This window comes from Rhineura floridana, chromosome 2 (genome assembly GCF_030035675.1).
Source record: "Rhineura floridana isolate rRhiFlo1 chromosome 2, rRhiFlo1.hap2, whole genome shotgun sequence".
NCBI lineage: Eukaryota > Metazoa > Chordata > Lepidosauria > Squamata > Rhineuridae > Rhineura > Rhineura floridana.
The window spans coordinates 98311095-98332626 of record NC_084481.1 but is presented as its reverse complement, the minus strand read 5'-3'; the positions used below and the strand labels follow the sequence as shown (position 1 = coordinate 98332626).

The 21532-nt window shown below is 45.3% G+C and overlaps 2 protein-coding genes and 1 pseudogene across 5 annotated transcripts in view; 1 reads left to right on the top strand and 2 right to left on the bottom strand.

The window, feature by feature from the left end:
* LOC133378239 (C-type lectin LmsL-like) overlaps positions 1-5450 on the bottom strand; it is a 34362-nt gene extending 28912 nt beyond the window's left edge. The window contains exon 1 of one of the 2 annotated variants that reach the window (XM_061613036.1): positions 5394-5450. The gene's annotated coding sequence lies outside the window, so the exon portion shown is untranslated. Of the gene's footprint in view, positions 1-2498; positions 2591-5393 lie in introns of those variants that run through there. The other variant, XM_061613038.1, reaches the window with a different exon arrangement.
* A 2639-nt stretch (positions 5451-8089) lies between these two features.
* On the top strand, positions 8090-11562 carry LOC133377957 (macrophage-expressed gene 1 protein-like; annotated as a pseudogene).
* A 4101-nt stretch (positions 11563-15663) lies between these two features.
* The window catches only part of DTX4 (deltex E3 ubiquitin ligase 4), a 55664-nt gene continuing 49795 nt past the window's right edge, over positions 15664-21532 (bottom strand). For all 3 annotated transcript variants that reach the window (XM_061609706.1, XM_061609704.1, XM_061609705.1), the window contains exons 6-9: positions 21301-21453; positions 20746-20907; positions 20427-20516; positions 15664-18922 (exon numbers count right to left, since the gene is read on the bottom strand). In XM_061609706.1, coding sequence (XP_061465690.1) covers positions 18689-18922; positions 20427-20516; positions 20746-20907; positions 21301-21453 — 639 coding nt within the window. In that variant the 3' untranslated portion in view covers positions 15664-18688. The remainder of the gene's footprint in view (positions 18923-20426; positions 20517-20745; positions 20908-21300; positions 21454-21532) is intronic.

Here is a 21532-nt window from a genome sequence, read left to right as displayed (position 1 = left end):
CAGATAATTGGTCAGTTGCCTGCTTTGGATGGGGTTGTACTCTCTCAGAAAGAGCACATCCGTAGTCTGGGGGTGCTCCTGGATCCATCTTTGTCGCTAGAGGCCCAGGTGACCTCAGTGGCTAGGAGTGTCTTTTACCAGCTTCAGCTGGTAAGACATCTGCGGCCATTTCTGGACCAGGATAGCCGCCTGACCACTGTTGTCCACGCACTGGTAACCTCCAGGCTGGATTACTGTAATGCACTGTATGTGGGGCTGCCTTTGGGGTTGGGCAGGAAGTTGCAGCTGGTGCAAAATGCGGCAGCAAGACTGCTCACTGGAGCAGGGTATCGCCAACATGTCACTCCGCTGCTAAAAGAATTGCACTGGCTGCCCATTTGCTACCGGGCCAAGTTCAAAGTTCTAGTTTTGGTGTACAAAGCCCTATACAACTTGGGCCAGTATACCTGAAAGACCATCTTATCCCTTATATACCTAGTCGATCACTGTGCTCTGCAGGTGAGGGCCTTCTGCAGATACCATCTTATCAGGAGGTCCATTCGGCACAACATAGGGAACGGACCTTTAGTGTAGCGGCCACCTACCCTGTGGAACTCCCTCACCTTAAATATTTTTGGCGTCTTTTGAAGATCTTCTTCTTTCCCCAAGTCTTTTAAGTTGAGACCTTATCCCAGTCTGCATCTGTGTTGGATTTGCTTTTTAATATGTTTTTAAACCTTTTTTTTTAAACCCCAATATGTTTTTAACCTTTTTTTAAAAAAAGATGTCTTGAAAGCTTTTTAAAAAAAATGTTTTTAAAGATGTTTTGTTTTAATGTATTTTATAGTCTGTTTTTATGATGTTTTCAAGTGTTTTTAGTGCTTTTGTTTGCCGCCCTGGGCTCTTGCTAGGAGGAAGGGCGGGCTATATATCAAATAATAAATTCATATTTTGAAACTGGAACGATAGCACCCAGAGAAACAGCCTGTGGTGGTGTTAAAATGCAGAGAAGTGAAATCTGGAAATGAGAATTTAAGGTGGAGGTGGGGAGAGAGTGCAAGAAATGAGTTGGAGATGTTCTGTATACTTTTACACACACACCAGACTCTGAATGGTGAGAGGTTTCAGGAATTCCAGCACTACCCTCACTCGGTTTCCTACAGACATAAGACGAACCTGCTGGATCAGGCCAATGGCCCATCTAGTCGAGCATCCTCTTCTCACAGTGGCCAGCCAGATGCCCATGGGACGCCCCAAAGCAGGAAACGTGTGCAACAGCTCCCCACCTGCAATTCCAAGCAACTAGTATTCTGACACTGGAGGGAGAACAGTCATCATGGCTAGTAGTCACTGGTGGCCTTATTCTCCGTGAATTTGCCTAATCTGAAGGAGCGCCTCCAGCGTCACCAATTATGCCGCCCGACGAGATCAGCCATACAAGACCTTCTCTCGGTCCCACCAGTTAAAATAGCTAGGCTGGTGCGGACCAGAGAGAGGGCATTTTCGATTGTGGCCCCCACCCTCTGGAATTCCCTTCCTTTCGATCTTTGCCATGCCCCCTCCCTGATAGGTTTCCGCCGGGCCTTGAAGACCTGGCTGTTCAGGCAGGCCTACGGGATCTCTGGGGTAGATGGGCTTTTAATGCTGTTATTAACTGGAAGGGTGGTGTTTAGATTAATTATTGATTGTGGTTCTAATTGGTTTTTATATTGTATTTTACTGTGTTATGTACGTCGCCTAGAGTGGCCGTTCATTCGGCCAGATAGGCGACTCATAAATAAAATTTTATTATTATTATTATAATCCTCTTTTAATGTAATCCCGGTCTGTGGCCATCACTATCTCTTGTGGGAATGAGCTCTCTGAAAACTTATGGCACTTTTTTGTGTTATAAGATTTATTTTACCGATATAGACAGGCTAAACATACAACAGGAGTTTCACAGAAATAGCACCCCAACAGATCCTCCCCCCTTATTAGGTTTCTAAGTGGGGTATTGCACCCTAAGAGATGCTTTCACAGCTCCAAACTCAGCTGTCTCTGTGTGACTCCAGCTCCAACTCCCTTGCTGCTCCCATGTATATGCACCTGTCACAGGTAAAAATAGCACATTACATAGTGAGGAGTATGGAAAAAAAGGTAAGCCCTCTTATCAAAAGACTACCTCCTTCCAGAAGCACTGAACTAGAGAGAAATCTCCATGAAAAGGAAAGGTATTTGAATACTTTGCCAGAGCCACTAAGATGGTCTCTGGCAGTTCTGCTGGTTTGACCAGTTTGGCAGACACCACTGTTACAAACAACAATCAATCAAGAGCTAGAAGAGACCCCTCTGATGTCATCTAGACTACTCCGCCTCCCTGCAATGTACAACAATGCAAAACGTTTTGTAATTCAAGGTTTTGAGAAGGTTTCGCTGGAGGCAGGGCAAGCACAAAGAGACAAGACGACAAAGCAATCATGTAAAAAGAAGCAATTCTGATAATTGGGGACATACTAAAATGAGAGCCAAAGACTAACCATTGCAATCCATGGTTCCTTTGGAATGGCCATAGAAACAGATTGAATTCCATAATGGTATCACAGTCCACAGTACAGGGAATGTACTGAGAAGGAATTGGTGCACAATTTAGTGAGCTAGAGAAACAAACAGTAAATTTAATAAATGCTATCTCAGCACAATTGGAAATCCAGATCTCTAAGGGATAGGGAAATCTTATCAGAACAAGAAGAGCCTGAGGGATTGTAATGAAAAGCCAGTCCCCTCTCCTGAACTCCACATCTCTGAAGACCTTCCTCAGCCATAATCCCCTAAACAGCCAACATGTAGGCTCAGGGCCTAGTTTACACAACATGATGGTAAGCTAAACTACCTCCTACTGGGACTGCACAAAATTGTGGGCTCCCAGAGAGGACCTTGGAGCTCCTGTGCTCTTCCCTGGTCCTTTTTACTGCCAGGCCGCACTGAGCTAAGCCAAGGTTTGGCTAAGCCAGAAACAAAAAGGATCAAGGAGAAGCAAAGTGGCTGCAAGCTCCTCTCTGGGAGGGAGCCCACAAGGTCATGTAGTCCTGGGAAGCCATAGCTTGGCTTATGTTGCACAAACCAGTGTTTTGCATCATTACATGCAGGGCATCTGAGAGGAGGAAGAGAAATATATCCTTTACACCTTTTAGAGTTACTTCCATTATCTCAGCAATGTGCTACGCATTTTCTCATGGAGGACTGGTGAAGTGCCGGATGACTTCATGGAGGACTGATGAAGTGCCAGATGACTGGAGGAGAGCTAATGTTGTCCCTATCTTCAAAAAGGGCAAAAAGGAGGAACCGGGGAACTGCAGACCAGTCAGCCTAACATCAATCCCTGGAAAAAGTCTGGATCAGATTGTAAAGCAGTCAGACTGTAAGCACCTTGAAAAAAATGCAGTGATTACTAGGAGCCAACATGGATTTATGAAGAACAAATCCTGCCAAACTAATCTTATCTCATTTTTTGATAAGAAAACCTTCCTTGTAGACTGAGGGAATGCTGTGGATGTAATATATCTTGACTTCGTCAAGCTTTTGACAAAGTGCCCCATGATATCCTGATTAGCAAGCTAGCTAAATGTGGGCTGGATGGAACAACTATCAGGTGGATCCACAGTTGGCTCCAGAATCGTACTCAAAGAATGCTTATCAATGGTTCCTTCTCAAACTGGGCGGAGTAATGAGTGGGGTACCACAGGGCTCAGTCCTGGGCCCAGTGCTCTTCAAAATTGTTATTAATGACTTGGATGAGGAGGTAGAGAGCCTGCTTATCAAATTTGCAGATGATACAAAATTAGGGGGCACAGCTAATACAGTGGAAGACAGAAAGAAAATTCAAAGAGACCTTGATTAGGCTGGAGCACTGGGCTGAAAACAACAGAATGAAATTCAACAGGGATAAATGCAAAGTTCTACACCTAGGAAAAAGAAACCAAATGCACAGTTATTAGATGGGGGATAATTGGCTCAGCAATACAACATGTGAGAAGGATCTTGGAATTGTTGTTGATCACTAGCTGAATATGAGCCAACAGTGCGATGTGACTGCAAGAAGGCAAATGCTATATTAGGCTGCATTAACAAAAGTATAGTTTCCAAATTGTGTGAAGTATTAGTTCCCCTCTATTCAGCACTGGTTAGGCCTCGTTTTGAGTACTGCGTCCATTTCTGGTCTCCGCACTTCAAGAAGGATGCAGACAAACTGGAACAGGTTCAGAGGAGGGCAACAAGGATCATCATGGGATTGGAAACAAAGCCCTATGAGGAGAGACTGAAAGAACTGGGCATGTTTAGGCTGGAGAAGAGAAGACTGAGGGAGATATGATAACACTCTTCAAGTACATGAAAGGTTGTTACACAGAGGAGGGCCGGGATCTCTTCTCAATCATCCCAGAGTGCAGGACACGGAATAATGGGCTCAAGTTGCAGGAAGCCAGATTTCAGGAACATCAGGAAGAACTTCCTGTTAGAGCCATACGACAATGGAACCAATTACGTAGAGAGGTAGTGGGCTCTCTGACACTGGAGGCATTCAAGAGGCAGCTGGACAGCCATCTGTCAGAAATGCTTTGATTTGGATTCCTGCATTGAGCAGGGGGTTGGACTTGATGGCCTTTATAGGCCCCTTCCAACTCTACTGTTCTATGATCTATGATCTTCTCCATGCATATATGTGAACATCTGAGTCAGTCACAATCCTATCTAATTGGATCCTTTCTTTCCCTCCCTCCTCACTTCCTGGGAATCACCCCATGAAAGCAACATGTTTATGGAAACAGCTTGTCTTTGCTGGCCTGAGGGAACCTTAGCTATTTCCCCTCCAAGATAATTGAATCCCATGCTGGGAATGTGCTAAAGCTAAACTAAAGATACTTCTGTATGTGTAAGTGGAGAACTAGCTTAAAACTACCAGTCTAGGTATAGTTAGAAAATACTGTTATTCTCCCTCACTTTACTGTTCTGCCTAATGATGCTCAATGGCTAGACAGCTGACTTAATTCTGCCTCTTTCCCCTTTTCACTAGACGTCGGATACGTAAATTTCCCCTGTCTCTTTGACTATACATGTGATCTGTATATTGATGACTCTTTTCGACATCCACCTGTGAGGACTAACTGCACACCCCAAATTCCCCTTTTGGATCTTTCTCAGATGAAACTGTTCGTTAGAAGTTTCAGAACAGTTTCAGAAGTTAGAAACAAAAAAAGATGAAATGATATAGGAATGAGCAACAACATTATTTAAGACGTGAAATTAATATGACAAAAGCGATGAATGGCAAAAGCCGTTTCCTAACCAACTTTGCCGCGACAGTATTGCAAACCAAGACTATCACATCAAATTAAGGATAAAATCATGACATAAAAACCACTTATGTCACGTCTCACCTCCCATTCACTCCTTTCCTCTCCCCTTCTCTTGTCAGCTCTGTGTACATATTTCTGGTGGAAACTGTGACTCAATGACCCAGAACACTTGCAGTTTCATTTCTGCTGACAATACATTCCCTTCCATGTTTGTACAGAGTCAGCTCAGAGTGTGGACTGAAGCCATGTATAACGATCTGAACTGTGGCCTCCAGACCATCCTAAAAGTGTATCACAGAAACAAAACAAAATGAAACACAAAAACTGTTCTCACTCACCCACATATAACTTAATCAAGTTTGCTGCATTCCCTCCCTTAGGTTTTCAAAACTTTGTGAGTCTGTCCTTGCCCTTGATGTGCAAGATACTTTTTGTTTTCACACTCAGAAAAGTGCCCAACAGGTTCCGGAAAGGATTCTTTCCTCTTTGGGAGTTGATCTAAAAACAGTCAGGCAAAAATTTTATACATTATGCATTGATCTACTTTTAAAAAAATGATTAAAGAACATAGAACACAAATTCTTAAACATTTTTTTTTTTAAATTAGCTCATTTTCATTCATATATTTCACAGATCCTTAGGTACAACACATGGGTGCTTTGACAGGTGGAAAATAGGAATCAATAGAAACTACTAGGCTGTCTTCATATCAGTAAAACTGGAAGTTAATTTTAGGTGGTGTGCTGGGTAAAAGATCCACAGAAGCCAAAATGGGTAGCTAGAGGGAATGTTCCATCAGATAATAAAGACCCATCTTTATATGGTGTAAAATCCTCTTCCTCCAGTTTAGAATTCCACTGTTGAACATCTAAATTTTGTTATTTTCCAAATCACACAAAAAGTGAACGGTTGCCATGCTGGTGTGTTTCACCTACGGGTGGAGATAGGCCCCGGTAAGAGCCTGCCCTTGTGATTCCAGAGATGGGGACCAAGCTCTTGCTATGCTTTCTTTTCCCAGCAGGCCTTGGTGCAACCTGTTACCTGCATAGCACCTAAAGAGCCTCATTTGAATGCCTGCTACCTCGTCTACTGACTCCTGGGTGAAGGTGCTGTATGGGAATAACGGAACGAATGAATCATATCTGCCATGGGCCTCACCACAAATTTTTGTCCACTGAAACCCATGCCAAAAAAGCAGCCTCAGTGATGTAATTCTCACAGAGCATCTCAGCTAGATATCTGCATTTTAGCAGTAGGTGTTTCTATATAAGTCTCTGCAAAACAGCAGCCTTTAAACTACTGCTTCATTCCTTCATAGCATTGGAAGTGCTTGGCTTTGGAGGAGAGTGCTGCTGTACCTTTAACTTCTTCATGGAAGGAGAAGGTTCAGCAGGTGAAGCTCCTCTGATCACTGCAGCACTATGATAGGAGAAGCTACACTTGTGAATCTTGCCATTGAGCTGCTGCCGTTCATAGTCCAGGGGCAGGAGCTGGCACCCTGACTACGTTCCAGCTCATTGTTTTCTCCGCCATAGTATCCCTGCATCCTCGTCTGCAGGGTTCTCTCCTGCCTTGCTCAAAGCACCAGACTATTTTCTTTTAAGCCATACATTTTGCTGAGAATGCGCATCAAGAGGAAGGAGGTTAGATGGATGTTGTTGTGGAGAGGTCCAAGAATCTGATGACCTGAATTATGATCATTTTCTAGCTGACCACAGACTTCCTCTTGTGTCTCATTTCTTCCATCTATCGAAACAGGATAAAGTTTCTCCATCTAAACAAGGGAAACAGATATAGAATTCACTTGCGCAAAAGTTGCCGAGGGTTTGTGCTGTAACTAAAGAGAATAAGCAGCATAATTAAAACCTGAGGTAATACCTGGGCTAACATCTGCCTGTGTCCAAATTCCCCTCTAGATGTTTGTCATCACCTTAGAGATACAGAGCAAGAATCCTGGCGCTTGCAAATGCCTTGTTTGACTTTGTAGGGTACGTGTAAGCAACCAACAAGTCCTGATTTAGATTAAGGCATCCCCAGTCCTTGTTTTATGACTAGTCAGCTACATCAATATGAAAAACAGAAGAAGGGAACCTTCAGCTCTCCAGATGGGCTCCATCTCCCATCAGCCCCAGTCAGCATAGTCAATGGCCACAGATGATGGGAGCTCTAGTCCAACAACACCTTTGAGGACCACAGGTTCTCCATCACTGATGTCAAAGACCTGTGTTAGAACACAAAATGCCAGACCCCACCTTTTTGGCTACCGTGTCTTTTCAGACTTTCATGGCATTATCTGGCCTCCTATTATTCATCAGTCCCCATAACTGCTATACTGTACATTTTAAAGCTATGAAACCAGGGCAGAAAGCCTATCTCCATAACCAATTGACCCCTTACCAACCTCCATTGTTTTGACCATTGTCCTGGCCAACCTTACTATAAAGCACCAAGCAGGAATGAAAAGTGGCTACCATTTGTCACTGCAAAGAAAGAAAGATAGCCTCTTTCTCTTTTTTCTCATGGCACAAACTCCATGTTATGAGTCATTCTGTATTGGTGTTTTATTAATTATCCTTTTCACTTGGCCGTGTGCTGGACAAGCTAAAAAGAGATGCAAAGGAATGGCTGATCAGAGCAACAGATCACCTTGGCCATTTGGATGACCGGCTCTAGTCCAACCTGCAAAGTGGGAGAAGGTTGCAAAAGTGGCTGGCGTAGAATGAGCATGTGACACAGTGTTAAGGAAATCATGAAGTTTGCCAGTTGCTGCAACTCGCATGCTAGTTGCTGGAGATCACAAGTGGGTAGAGCGCTGTTGTGCTCAGGTCCTGCTTTTGGGCTTCCCTTACATGGGATCTGCTCTGATACCAGGAAGCAGCAGGAGTCTGAAGAACGTCAATGGTTGTATTTATTCATAGTAAATAGAACAGCATATTAGCCTAGCAGCAAGGACAACGCGTTGCCACACAGACAACGATTAAAACCAAGGAAAAGCTTCCAACTTGTTCTAGGCAGTTCCAACAGAGGGCAGGGGAGTTTCCACTACAGGTAAGGCATGTCTCTTTAAGAGACAGGTGGCACACTCTATAGGCATCCAGTTGCCCACTGTGGGAACAGGATGCCAGACTAGGTGGGCCATTGGTCTGATCCAGCAGGCTCATTTTATGTTCTTAAAGGAACTGCTTGCATTGGGAGCTGTCTGGAAAACGTGCTAAGACATTTCTGGAGAGAGTAAGATATCGTGAATTCCAGTACTGCTGCTATTGTTTTGGGATCAGCGTATTTGCAACTAGTGCTGCCTGTTTCTGGGTGCCTATTTTGGAACCCCTTCAATACCTGCTCAGCAAAGTAATACAGAAAAAGATGGTTGCAAATATGCACCATAATTCTCCAGTGTTGTCTCTTTCCAAATGGAAAGGAAGGCTGCAATTCTACACCCACTTACCTGGGAGTAAACCCCATTAAATTAAGTGGTGGTAGCTAAGTTTAGGATTGTGCTGTAAGCCTGTCAAAGACTGCCCTAAAGTTCCTCCAATCTGCAAAGTTGGAAGTGCAAAGCAATACAATTTTGTTTTCTGTTTCAATTATCAGCCTTAGCACAGAAAGGCGGAAGCAATGTACATTTATACTAGATCCTTGCTTGTCCTCCACATTGAAATTTCCTGCAATGCAAGTTCTTCCCGGAGGTGGGGATAACCTGAGGAATCTGGATAGTCATCAACCAAAACTACTCTTTGCGCAGAACTGCAGAAGATGGGGCTTACCTTATTCCCTATGAGATCTTTACCATCACCAGTAAACAGAGCTACCTGGAGAGGAACTTGGATAGAGTCTTGGATGGATTGACAGTGCCACCGGTTTCTATCAATGCAGAGCTGTCCTCTTGTTATATGAGTGGCAGATGTTTTAGTGGCTTCCGCAGGATGAAAATCCACCAAGTGAGAGACCAGGCTATGACCACCAGGGTTCAGGTCAGAAATGTGATGTACACTGTGAAATTTGACCCTGGTGCAATAGAAGGCTTCTGATGGCAGCTTGTTACCATTGCAAGCCTTCTGGAGAACAACCAGACATGACTGACTGACTGCTTGGCAGAGATCTTACTCCTGAACTACAGTATGCATGTCATCACTGGAGTTTGTGCTGGAGCCAGCTTCATCTAAGAGGACCAGGTCAAGTCCTCCTTTGGGAAAGACAACAAGGCAATGAGAAGTTCTATCACAGCTTCAGCCGGGGTCTCTTTCCTTAACACTGTCAGCTTCAACAGCAGCTTTTCAATAGGAACAGAAGACACTTTCACCAGGTAGTATCAGGCCAACTACACCAACTCCAGAGAGTGGGGGGGGGCTGCCTGTTTATCCCGGCATTACCCTGAAAACTTGGCAAGAGAGCACCACCAACCAGCTGGTGGCTGTTGACTGTTCTGACTTGTGGCTGCAATTTTTTATTGTTCCAAACAATCTGCCGATTGCCCAGCCTCACAGTAAAGAGATTGTCCAGGGCTGTGGAATCTGCCATCTCCTGCTATTACACTTTCAACACCTACCCTGATTGCGCAAATCCAGCTTCACCTAACTTCACCCCAACTTGGGTCATACTTCTGGAGTTGAACTGGGCATGGAGGAAGCTGCCCTTTAGACATGCTCAAAGCATATGTCAACACTGATGATGGGACCTGTGAAAAGCCAACAACTAACTTCACCTTTGGAGGAGCCTACCAAGAGTGTGCTCTGCTCAAAGGTCCCAATTCTGCCATGTTCTGCCAGAGCCTGGAGCAGAGGAACTCATTTACTGGAACCTTCTCTTGCCTTGCAGGTTATAGCCGAATCAGACTGAATTCCCAGCCATGTCAAGAAACCTACAGCCACTTGGATTGCCTAGTCTGGAGGCTATTCTGCAAGTGAGTTTGCAAGGATGTTTTCACATATTCCAAACGAGCTGTTCAGCTCATATTGCTGGGCAGCAAAAGGTCCCATATCCGAAAACTTAGGGTTCCTCTTTGGGGGCCTCTTCAGTGCTAAGAGCACCAATCCCTTGACTAATGCCCAGTCCTCCAGGTACTACCAGCTGAAGCTCTTTGACCAGCTTAAGATCTGCGTCAGCAGTGATGAGAGGGCACGGAAGTACTCTGTGACTTTGGGCGGGTTCTTCAGTTACCAGGTAGGAAACCTACTGCTGTCTGTTAACAGGTTTTGCTGTGAGGTTACAACCCCATCTGCAAATCATGTGCTACCAGGCACAGCTATGGGCCGTCTCCTCCTGCCTCTTGCTCCTTTTCTTTGGCTGCTCCCATTTGCACTTTCCATTGGGAAGCTGCCTTATACTGAGTTAGACCCATTGGCCCATCCAGCCTTGAATGGCTTCCTCTTGTCTGGCAGCAGATCCCCAGAGTTTTTAGCTGCTGTTTTCCCCATCTTATTTATGGGCACATCTGCACGTGAATGTTGCAGGGGTTTAGGATACAACAGGGATGGGGAGCCTGTGGCCCTCCAGATGTTGTTGGACTCCAGCTCCCATCAGCCCCAGCCACCATGGCTGATGGTCAGGGATGATGGGATTTGGGAGTCTTGCAACTTCTGGAAAGCCACAGCTTCCCTATTCCTACCTCTACACAGCACCTAAAGTCATCTTCCTTGAGAAGGTCCTCCTGCCTGTTAGCACTGCAGATCATGAGTTAAGATGGTGGCACTGTGTCATGAGATTGCCATCAACATGCCAAGGAAGGAGTTATTTTGATCACAGGGACTCCCTATGTTATCTTGCTAGAGGAAGGAATGACAAGATCATCAGGTGCAGTGCAACCAATACAAGGAAACAATCTCTTTCCATGTGCTTTCTATGACAATAGCACCATTTGCCAGAACACTGTTTTTCAAGGAAAGCCTCCAGCCAGTGTGCAAGGTTCAAAGCCAAATGGTGAGTGGCTGCATGTCTGAAACTGCACAACCACTTCTATATGGCTCTATCTGCACTCTTGCCCATTCATGTTCTCTCAAACACTTTGCCTAAATCAGTGATAAATGAGAATCAGGAATGATCCCCCTGTAAAACGGGGATGATGAAGTGTGGGATGACTCTGCTCCTTTAAGAGAGCACATGCTGCAACAGCAGACATCTTCAGGACTTGCCCACTAAGTGAGTGCCGTCACAACTATGGTAGCATAGGCATGGCCTGATAAGAGTAACATACGCCCAATTAGCTACAGCACCTCTAAAATCTTTCTTTCTTGTAGGGCATGTCTACACGTGAAACTGATTTAGCAGGGAAGGGCCCTATGTGGGTCCCTTCTTAGTCAGGAACTCTCACAAGACAACTACTATTATACAGGCTGCATGAAAGGCATCCTCCTTTAGGTTACATTTATGTACTCCATAAAAGTATATGCCATAATAAATTTGTTAGTCCTTAAAGGTGCCATGTGACACCGTGTTTGCATTATCTCAGGTCTATCCATAGTAAAAAACAGAGGAAAAAGTGGTGGCACAGCTACTCAATGAGGATGACAAAATGATAACAGATGACAAAAAGGCAGAAGTGTTCAATTCCTACTTTGGCTCAGTCTTCTCCCAAAAGAGGGTCTAATGCCGTCCTGGCAAACGTGGAATTGAAGGGACAGGACTGCAGCTTGAGAATGATAGATAAAACGGTCATGGAATACCTAATCACTTTGAATGAGTTCAGATCTGCAGGGCCCAATGAACTGCATCCTTGAAATTGATTGAAAGAACTGGCTGAAGAACTCTTGGAATCATTGTCTATCATCTTTGTGAAATCATGGAGGATGAGTAAAGTGCTAATGACTGGAGGAGGGTTAACACCCTATCTTCAAAAAGGGAAAAAAGAAGGAACTGGGAACTACAAATCAGTCAGCCTGACATCCCTCGGAAAATTCTGGATCAGATAATAAAGTGGTCAGTCTGTAAGCACCTTGAAAACAATGAACACTTCTGGAGTTGAACTGGGCATGGAAGAAGCTGCCCTTTAAACATGCTCAAAGTCTGGCTTTGCTTGTGGACCACTTTGACAAGATGGTGGTGAGGGGCTTCCCTGAGACCTATGCTACACCCCCCAAACGGCCCAACGCCAAGTCCTATTGCCATAGTGGGTGCTAATTCATACGCTTTTGCTTCTAGGGAGGAAAGAGGCACATTAGCACACTTTTTTTGGGGGGGGGGATAAGGGGTCCAGAGGCTGCCCATTGCTAATCCAGCTGAAACTTCAGAAACGGAATGTCTCTCCACCACTTGCAAAAACCCTTTAGCTATAGTCTCTACTTGTATCCCTCAGCAATCATATCTATAGGACAAATTATAGCTGCTACCATATTCTTTTGTTACTCCAACCACTCATCTATTGAGCCCAGAATTGAGGGATCTGAGGTGTGGGAGCCAAATGTGGCCCTCTAGGTGGCCCTCAGGACTCTTTCCAGGCCACACCCCTCCCAAGGCCACGCCTCTTACCAGCCCTGCTCCCTCTAGTGCTTCTGCCTGGTAGAAATTTGTCCTTGAATTGTGACACCTCAGTGGAGAAACATGGCAAAAACTTGGAAACCTTTGGCTTTTGCATGAGTGGAACAGTTTGCTGTACAAGGCAAGACTCATATCTGGTGCACTGTCAACTTGGCCTCTGGTCCTGCCGAGCAATGACATGAAACCCTGGAAGGTTGCCCATGTGGGAATGCGACCCTCAGGTTGAAAATAGGCTCCCACCCCAATTTAGCACGAATGGCATGTGGAAGATGCAATAGCTGCTGCCATGGAATACCAACACGGCACCCTCCAGATGTTTAATTCCCATCATCCACGCTTGCTGGGTCTGATGAGAATTGGAGTCCCAACTATTGGAGGGCACCATGTTAGCAACCCCTGCATGAATTGTCACGCTCCCTTTTGCCATGAGATTAAGACTAACTTGATACAACTTTACAAGGACATACCCTGCCCTGCCCCCTTCCAAATGTTGGGTGAAACAGACTCTAGTAGCATAGGAACAAGGCCTAGTGGAAGTTTGCCTAGGGGGTGCTAAACTAGCTTGGAGGAATGTGAGATACTTTGAGCTACTCGGATGGAAGAGAAAGCATGCTTATTGTCACATGCACACAAAGCCCTTAGGGCTTAGAGGAGGAAAGGAGAAGGAGGGCATAAGAAACAAAGAGGATGCAAAGTAACTTCAAGGTTCAGCTCTTGTTTAGCTATCCAAAGTACAGAGATGCAGAAAAGTGGAAAGTCGCTGTAAGGGCTTTTATCTTTCTATAACATGAATTTATTTTCCTTTTTTCTTGACTGAGCCCACCCCACAAGGGGAATTTTGAACACATTAGGCTGGTGCATTAGCACGATTTTATTCTATTGAAAACAGCTCCTCTGTGCCCAGTCAGCAGCTTATGATCCATTACAATAACATCTATCCTCCCAGAAAAGGTTGACAGGAAAATGGCTCTTCCACAATGCGTCAATGAGTCAGTCACTGATTTGTCTGTAAACCACAGCAGGTTAGTGTTGGATGTTTGGTTTTATTTGATCCAGTAAAGGCTTTTATTTGATCCAGTAAACAATGTATTAAAACTACTTCAGAATGCAAAAATACAACTGTGCTCCTTTATAAATATACAATCCAATATGCCTGAAGGAAATAAAACAGCACTATGTGTGAGCTTTAGGGAGCCAACAAAGAACGTCGTTTTTCAGAAAGTTGCTCCCATTTGCTTTTCCCGTTTTATTGCTTGTTTCTCTAAACTGCTGCTGGTGAATCAGTTTTAAAGGATAGAAGAAAGGATGTAGGCACTTAGATCTCATTTAAACAAAGAGAGGAAACTACACACAAGTAGAACAATCAGTAGGAAAGAAGCTATACAAGTAAAATCAGTCACATTTTGTGTGAAAGTATATACACTTTGCATATAGTTTTTGGATTCTGCACCCAGAAAACTCATAATCTGCAATTAGAACTGAATTCATGTGTGAAATATACCTCTATATATTTACTGATCATGAAAATAGAGGCTAATTGGACAAGCTATCACATGTGGAATTATAGGACAATGGAAAGGGTGATGGAATGCAAGGGCTGGGAATTGGATCTCTAGAAGAATCAGGAAAAATAACTATGGGAGAGTAACAGGTAGCTGTGCAGACTGAGTTGTGAAGTTGTATTCCTTTAACTTTGGAGGCCCAGAGCAGCCCCACCCTGGTTTCTGACACTGCACACTAGTTTCCAGTTTTTCTTGGCAACCACAGAGGCAGAGGCTCAAAACCTGCTTAAAGAGTAATAATTAAACAAACAAAAAGTGTTAAAGCTGAAGTATTAAAATGGCAAATGGTAGCCCACATAGAAAATTCTGTGCTTATCAAGGAAATGTGGAAAAGACATGCCTGTTGATTGTTTGTTCTTGACTGGAATGAACGAACAGCCTACTTCCACCAGGTGCCAGGATCATCTAAGACAGCCTTCTGGAGGGCAAACCTGGTGCCCTCCAGATATTTTGGACTACATCTTCCATCAGCTCGTCCTTCTACTGGCTTTGCACCTTTCATCCCTGAATCAGAGGTAGGCATTGTAAATTTCTCAAGTATATCCAAATTTCTCCAGCGCTGCTTCTTTAACCTGAGTGAGTGAGTGAGTGAGTGAGTGAGTGAGTGAGTGAGTGAGTGAGTGAGAGAGAGAGAGAGAGAGAGAGAGAGAGAGAGAGAGAGAGAGAGAGAGAGAGAGAGAGAGAGAGAGAGAGAGAGAGAGAGAGAGAGAGAGCTGCATCTGTACTTGCCATGCAGCTGTTAATGTCACAATATCTCAGGGGGAAAATTGGCAATCCTAGATGACTGCGAGTATAATCAGATTCCAAGCGCAGAACCAACTCAAACCAAGCCAGAGGTTTAGCAAGACGATCCTGCTTTGTGCTTTCAAGTTATTTCCCTCTCATCTGACACTTAAAGCTTTTGATTCTGACTAAAATCTAAAGATTAAAAGTTTGCCCCTGAGTCTAAACACTTTCTTCCAAGTTGTGCTAACTATAGTGAGTTAGTTTTCTGTCAGCTCCTCATTGATCTCCGGCCCAAATATTAGCTTTTTCTTGGAGCAATGCCTCCTTGTGGCTGTCTGAAAGCTGGTGTTCTCCCAGCTAGGTAAATAGTACACACATCCACCTGTTCAGGAAACACAAACAATGAACAAAAGACAGACACACAAACTTAGAAAACACAGACACAAAACATTTTTCAAATTGGCAGTGGAGATTTCCTTTTATTGTTACACCCCCAAGGGTGCCATCCTGACGCAATGCAACAAACTAGAGATGGGCAAAACGCACCGTTCACAAACAACAAACGAACAATATACATCATGGCTCCCCCACCCTGCCCTCCCCTCCCACCCCCAATACCACTACCAGCACCCACACAACCTGTTTTGGGACATGAAGAGGCCAAAAAGGGAAAAAGAGAGACCCTCCCCATCACCCTTGATGACAGTGTCACATCAGGCTGGCCATTCCCTAAGAAGTACAAAATTATCAACAGCTGGAAAGTTCAAGGAAGAAATAAATCATCCCCCCAAAAAAAGTAAAAAAAAAAGTAAAAAAAAAGGCAAATTGACTCCCGGTAGTTGGGAGATGACTGTGGCTGGAAGGTCGCCCTCCAAAACTTTTCCCCTATCCTGGAGGCTAAGTCACATTTGAGGGAGTGCCGTGGTTAATTTTTTGGGGGGTGGTGGTGCTGATGGGTTCCACTTAGAAGATTTAGCAAGGATAGGGAATTTTTGTTTTGTTTTGTTCTCTGCTCAGTCAAATCAAATCAAATCATTTACAGGGAAGATACAGGCAACTGAGAATCCAAGAGGGAAATGCCTGGTAGGATTTATTGAGAAAGGAAGCCGTATAAAATAATGTAGGACAGAAGCTGGGGCACATCACATCTGGTAATAGCCCCTGGTTACTATTGTTAAGTAGTAACCGAGTTATAAATTAAAGAGCTTAGTTTTAGGGGACACAAAGAGTTGGGAAAAGGGCAAGGAAGACATTGTTTTGGCTCCTCTGCAAGGGCCTGGAGCAGGAACGGCTGATTTGTTTTTGGCCTAAGGATCGCACATTAACCCTTGGACATACCTCCAGAGGCTGTATGCCAGCTGTGGATGTGGCCAGCCCATACTTGTGCTTGCACACAAACACACACATAGGCACACAGTCTCCCCTCTTCCTTTATTCTTTTTGGTGCTGCCAAAATTGGTGGGGTCAGGGGTGCTTGGGATGGGACTGGATCAGGCCCCTGAAAAACTGTAGGTTAGCCACCCCTAGCCTAGAGGAAGCAACTTCTGAAACACATGTAGATTTTCAGGAGGAACCAGGCACAATGGAATGTCAATATCCTCTTGAGGATGAGAAAGAGGAGACTTCCCAGATGACATGTACCTAGGAGCCTCAAATTATTTATCAAGAGCCTTAAAAAAAAATCATGGCAAACTTAACAACCCTTGTGACGTCTCTGAGCTCCTCCTCATTCACACACACCATGCCATCACCAACCCAGACAAGCATGCAGTCAGTCACCTCTACAAACATGCTCCTTTCTATTCTCACACTCTCTCTCTCTAGCCCTGTTCCATCTCTTTATTTTTTCATCCGAGCTTGCCCCACAGAGATTTCACATGGGTTGTTAAGGTATTCTTCTTTCCTAAGCCAAAGTATTGATTTAAATACCAGGGTTGAGGAAGAAAGGGCATGGACCTAATATATCATTAGTGCAGCCATTTCAAAAGGGCTCCCACTCTTATCTCTAAACTAGGAGTAGCCAAAGTTGTGCCCTTCGGTTGTCACTGGACTCCAGATCCTATCGGCCCCAGCCAGCATGGCCAATAGTCAGGGATGATGGGAGTTGTAGTCCAGCATCATCTGGAAGGTATCACATTGGCTAACTCTGCTCTATACCAAGGCAAACTGCAGCAACAGTTGTGCTTAGCCTCCAGGTCTAACTTAAGTACCATTGTGTTACACATCCTAGCCTCAAAGTTTTTCTCATACATTACAAATATATATATATAAATATATACATATATACGACAAACCCCCCAAATATGAGGTAAATAAATTCAAATCAGTATCCAGGGGACTCCCCCATACAAATAGTTCAAAGAACCCACCTTGGGAGTGCGTGGAGCAAAAGCCGAAAGTGTCTCACGTTCACCACCTCCACAACAACTCCACTCATTCTAACCCCACAACAGAAACAGATCAGACGTAACACAAGCCCCTGGGATGCAATTCACAAAACAGAAAGAGAGATGGGGGCACATGGCTCTGTACTGGTCTGGAGAGAAGTAAATGCAATGAGACAGGGAGGCCTGACCTAAACTCTTGCCAAGTACGTATTGCATCACGGAGTCCAAGTGGGTACAGCAGATCCAGCCACAACAGTGAGGCTTGGTCTGGAATGGACTGACTTTATTTGGAGGCAGGCACGGGCGAGATTCAATATCCCAACTTACAGGGAAGCAAGAGGTTTACAGCATCTGATTGAGGTTCAGTTTAGGTACCAGCTGCGATCCAGTTATTCTGCTCTAGTCCACTTTTGAATAGGACACGAGGACTTGCCTACAGCTGACCCAGTCTGGAATGCACCCAAGAAAAGGTATTCCCCACGTGCTTCCCTAAGGAACTGGGGCAGGTTCCAGCAGGAAGCAGACCTGCTTCTTCGCTATCTTGCAACAGGCCCAGGAAGGCAGCCTCAGAAGGTATGAGGCTGCCAGGGAGCAGAGTGCCAGACCAGCAAACAGCACATGTCTGACTCACATTGAGCCAACGACATGAAAGCAGCAGTGACATGACAACACAGAACCAAGCACCTAGCTGGGCAAGAAAAAGAGACCAGGGCTGGTTTTAATCCTCAGTGCCTTTGGAATGGAGCCATCTTCTCAGCTCCTGAGTGGTACAACCCAAGATGCTGGATGGGGCTGCCTGCCCCCAAGGCATACCTTGCTTTGTTTTCTCAGAATTTAAATTTGCCCACATAAAAATGCCAAGCCAGGTTTCTGAGCCTCCAAACAGCTTTTGGTTACTAAGGTTAATATAACCTCAGGCCTCATCAGGACACTCCACCCCACGCCCAAGATGAGCTAGAAGAAAACGCCCAGGTTTGTTTACTGCTATCAGTCAAGTGCTGTGGGGCCATGTGAGAGCCAGTGGCTTCTCATCGGAGCAGGCCCCTAAGTAGACTGCTGGACAGGCAGAGCCGGGCCTTTTAAGAGGCAGATGGTGGCTGTGGCAGCAGGAAATGGATCGGATTAGAGCAGGCACAGTGGAAGAGGGAGGGAGCATGATCCATGGAACACCTGCTACACTTCTAGCTCCACCCCCAAGGGCAAGGCCTGTCTCCCCTCTCCTCCTGCACTCTCAATCCTTTTCCTGGACCGCACTCTCCTCTGTGATGCCCTGAGCTGCCAGCTCAGCCAGCACGTTATCTAGGTAGTTGGGATCAGGGTAGCCGTGGCCTGTAAGGTTGGAGCCAAACTCTGTCTTGTGGTGAATCTCATTCCAGATCACAGTATCTGACTCGCCGGTGGTGCTTGAGGTGCCAATGGCAAAGATCAGCCGCCGATCCCAGGCTACCAGAAGCAGTTTCAGCACCTGCCAGAAGGAAAAGGAGTTGTGTTAAGAGGAGGAGCATGCCCAAACTGCAGTGACTCATACTGTGGGCTATTTCACATCAGGAGAGCCTATCTAATCCAGTATCCTCTGCTCACAGTGGCCAGCCACACTGTGAGGAAAAACTGGCCTGCAGTGCAAAGTGAAGAACTGCCCCAGGTAAACTGGGTCTTCTTTTCTCCACTGATGATATTTAATCCACTTTTTTTGGGGGGGGGGGAGACACCATCTGAGCATGTATGAACAAACTGGGCTTCAAGTAAGGACAAATGAACCTGGAAAATTTCATTTCTGTGCTCTCTTCTAGACCTGATATCACTGGTGAACCTTTGGGATGCTTCTTGCATGCTCCCCATAAGCATGGACAGCGTCTTTTCACAGTACTCAAGCAGTGAAATGAAGCGCCTCGCACATAAGTGTAAGCATGTACAGGTCAAATCTGTAACATGAAGCAGCCATTCGTTGCAAAAAAGCCTGTCTGAGCCGATTATCCCATTGCATCAAACTCTCTCCTCTTATCCCTCCTGTCTAAAACAACACCCCCTTGCAATCTCCCTATGACCTATTCTACATCACATTAATACCTCTCTATAATAAGACATTCTGCAGTGCCATAGGCTAATATTTAAGGAAAGAGGATTTCATGTTTTGATTCAACTGTAATCAAAACCCCTCCTTACAGGCTGCGCAGGGCTAATAAACCCACCCATGTGTCCCATCTACCTCTATCGCTCCTGTAAATGATGTGCACGCTGCATGTGCATGCCTACCATCAACCAAGATGGCGGCAGGGACGTCAGCCCCTTAGGGAAGCCTACGCCACCATCTTGGTGGATGGCAGGCATGAGTGCACAGTGCGCACATCACTTACAGGAGCGACAGAGGTAGGTGAGGCATGCGGTGTCCGCACTGACTGTATTGGAGGGGAGGTGCCTCGGAGCTCCCTCTCCATAATCTGCAGCAGGTGCAGAAGCCGGTGCTGCTGCAGATCGCAGAACAGGAACGCTACCCTCCCACCCTAAGGAGGGGCCTGTTAAGGCCACAAGGGCCCTTGGCCAGGGCCCAACCTGGCTGCCCCCTTGTGCTGGCCCTGCTCAGCTTCAAAACCAGAGAATGTTTTTTTCAGTGTTCCAAGGCAAGAGCATTTGCTTTGGGACTCAAATTCAACCTATAACAAAGGCATGCGGGAGCTTTGTTTGAAAGGACATAGGAACTTCCAAAAACTGCTCTTAACCCCTGTTAAATTGGAAATTGGTGGCATCCCCTGTCTCATATACAGAATTGCACATTGAAGCTGCAATCATCTCTAGTGGGCTGTTCAGGGTTATCCAGCAAGCCTGTGCCAGGGCCACAAACTGATTAACCCAGACCAGAACAATTGAGGTCTTCCTTGCCATAGAACAAACCCCTGTCCTAAGATACAGCCTATGAAAGAGAATGTTTGGGTAGGCTTGCTTACCTCCTATAGTAAGAAGATGACACTTACCTTTCTGCCTTTTTCACTGTCTGGAAGGTAACAGTGTCGAGGGAAACCCCGGGCAGTGAAGCTCTTCCCAGGATTTGGGTGCTCTGGTCCCTAAAAAGGATGAGATACACATGAAAACTAAGGTGAATTTTCAAGCATCCTTAAAGAAAGTTCACAGGTCAAGAAAGACCCAGTGATTCTCCAAATATGACGCTGGTTGGAAGACAAAATTGTAGGATCTGTCTGAGGGCTTTACCCACAGCCCACCACACTCCCCTTGCCCCTCCCCCGTTACAATTGTGGTCCTCTAAGGAACCTGCCCATGAAGCTGGAATCTCACCTGGATCCCTGGAGGAATGTTGTAGATAATTCGGATGGTTTTCCAGTCGTGATGCCCAGGCAATGAATGAGGAATAAGGTGACATTCCATCTTCCCAGGAGGCTGGGTGCCAGTCTTCACTCCATATATGGTCTTGCAGGTCGGACATTGCAAACTCCCATCCTAAAGCATGATGGACAAGTAACAACACCAGGCACTATTTTTGGAATAGCACAGAATAAAAAGACACCAGGGTTGACTTTAAACAGTACTGCTCCTACCACAGTAAGGGTGGTGGTGGAATTGTAAGCACTTTGCAATCTCATCCATCCCCAAGTGTAGTAACACAACACAAGGTTTTAAGATACCATGTTTGCTCTCCCCACCTCTTACATCTAACCCCTGTGAGCCTTGTTCTTCATGACTACAAAGAGCTACATACATTTTGTGGCAGGAAACCCAGGTCTATGAGGTGCTATCAAGCACCAAAACAGGTGTTTGCTCCTCAGAACTCTTGGTACAGGAGTTTCCAGGCACATCCCACGCATCTGCACCTTCCCCATCCCAGTAACGCACCTTGTTCCCATTGTTGTACATAGCCACAAGGCAGTGGAGGTGGTACATGTGGCCACACTTTGAAAGTTTGCCCACCAAGTCTGGCTTGATCGCCGGCTGAGGCCCCTTGTAGCCTGAAGGGGCAGAGAGGCGTTCCATGCAGATGGTACAGTCCTAAAGAGATGCAGGAAACTGCATTTAAACAGAAGAGCAAAGTACATGCAGACACAGAAACATTAGTCTGAGAGAAGCC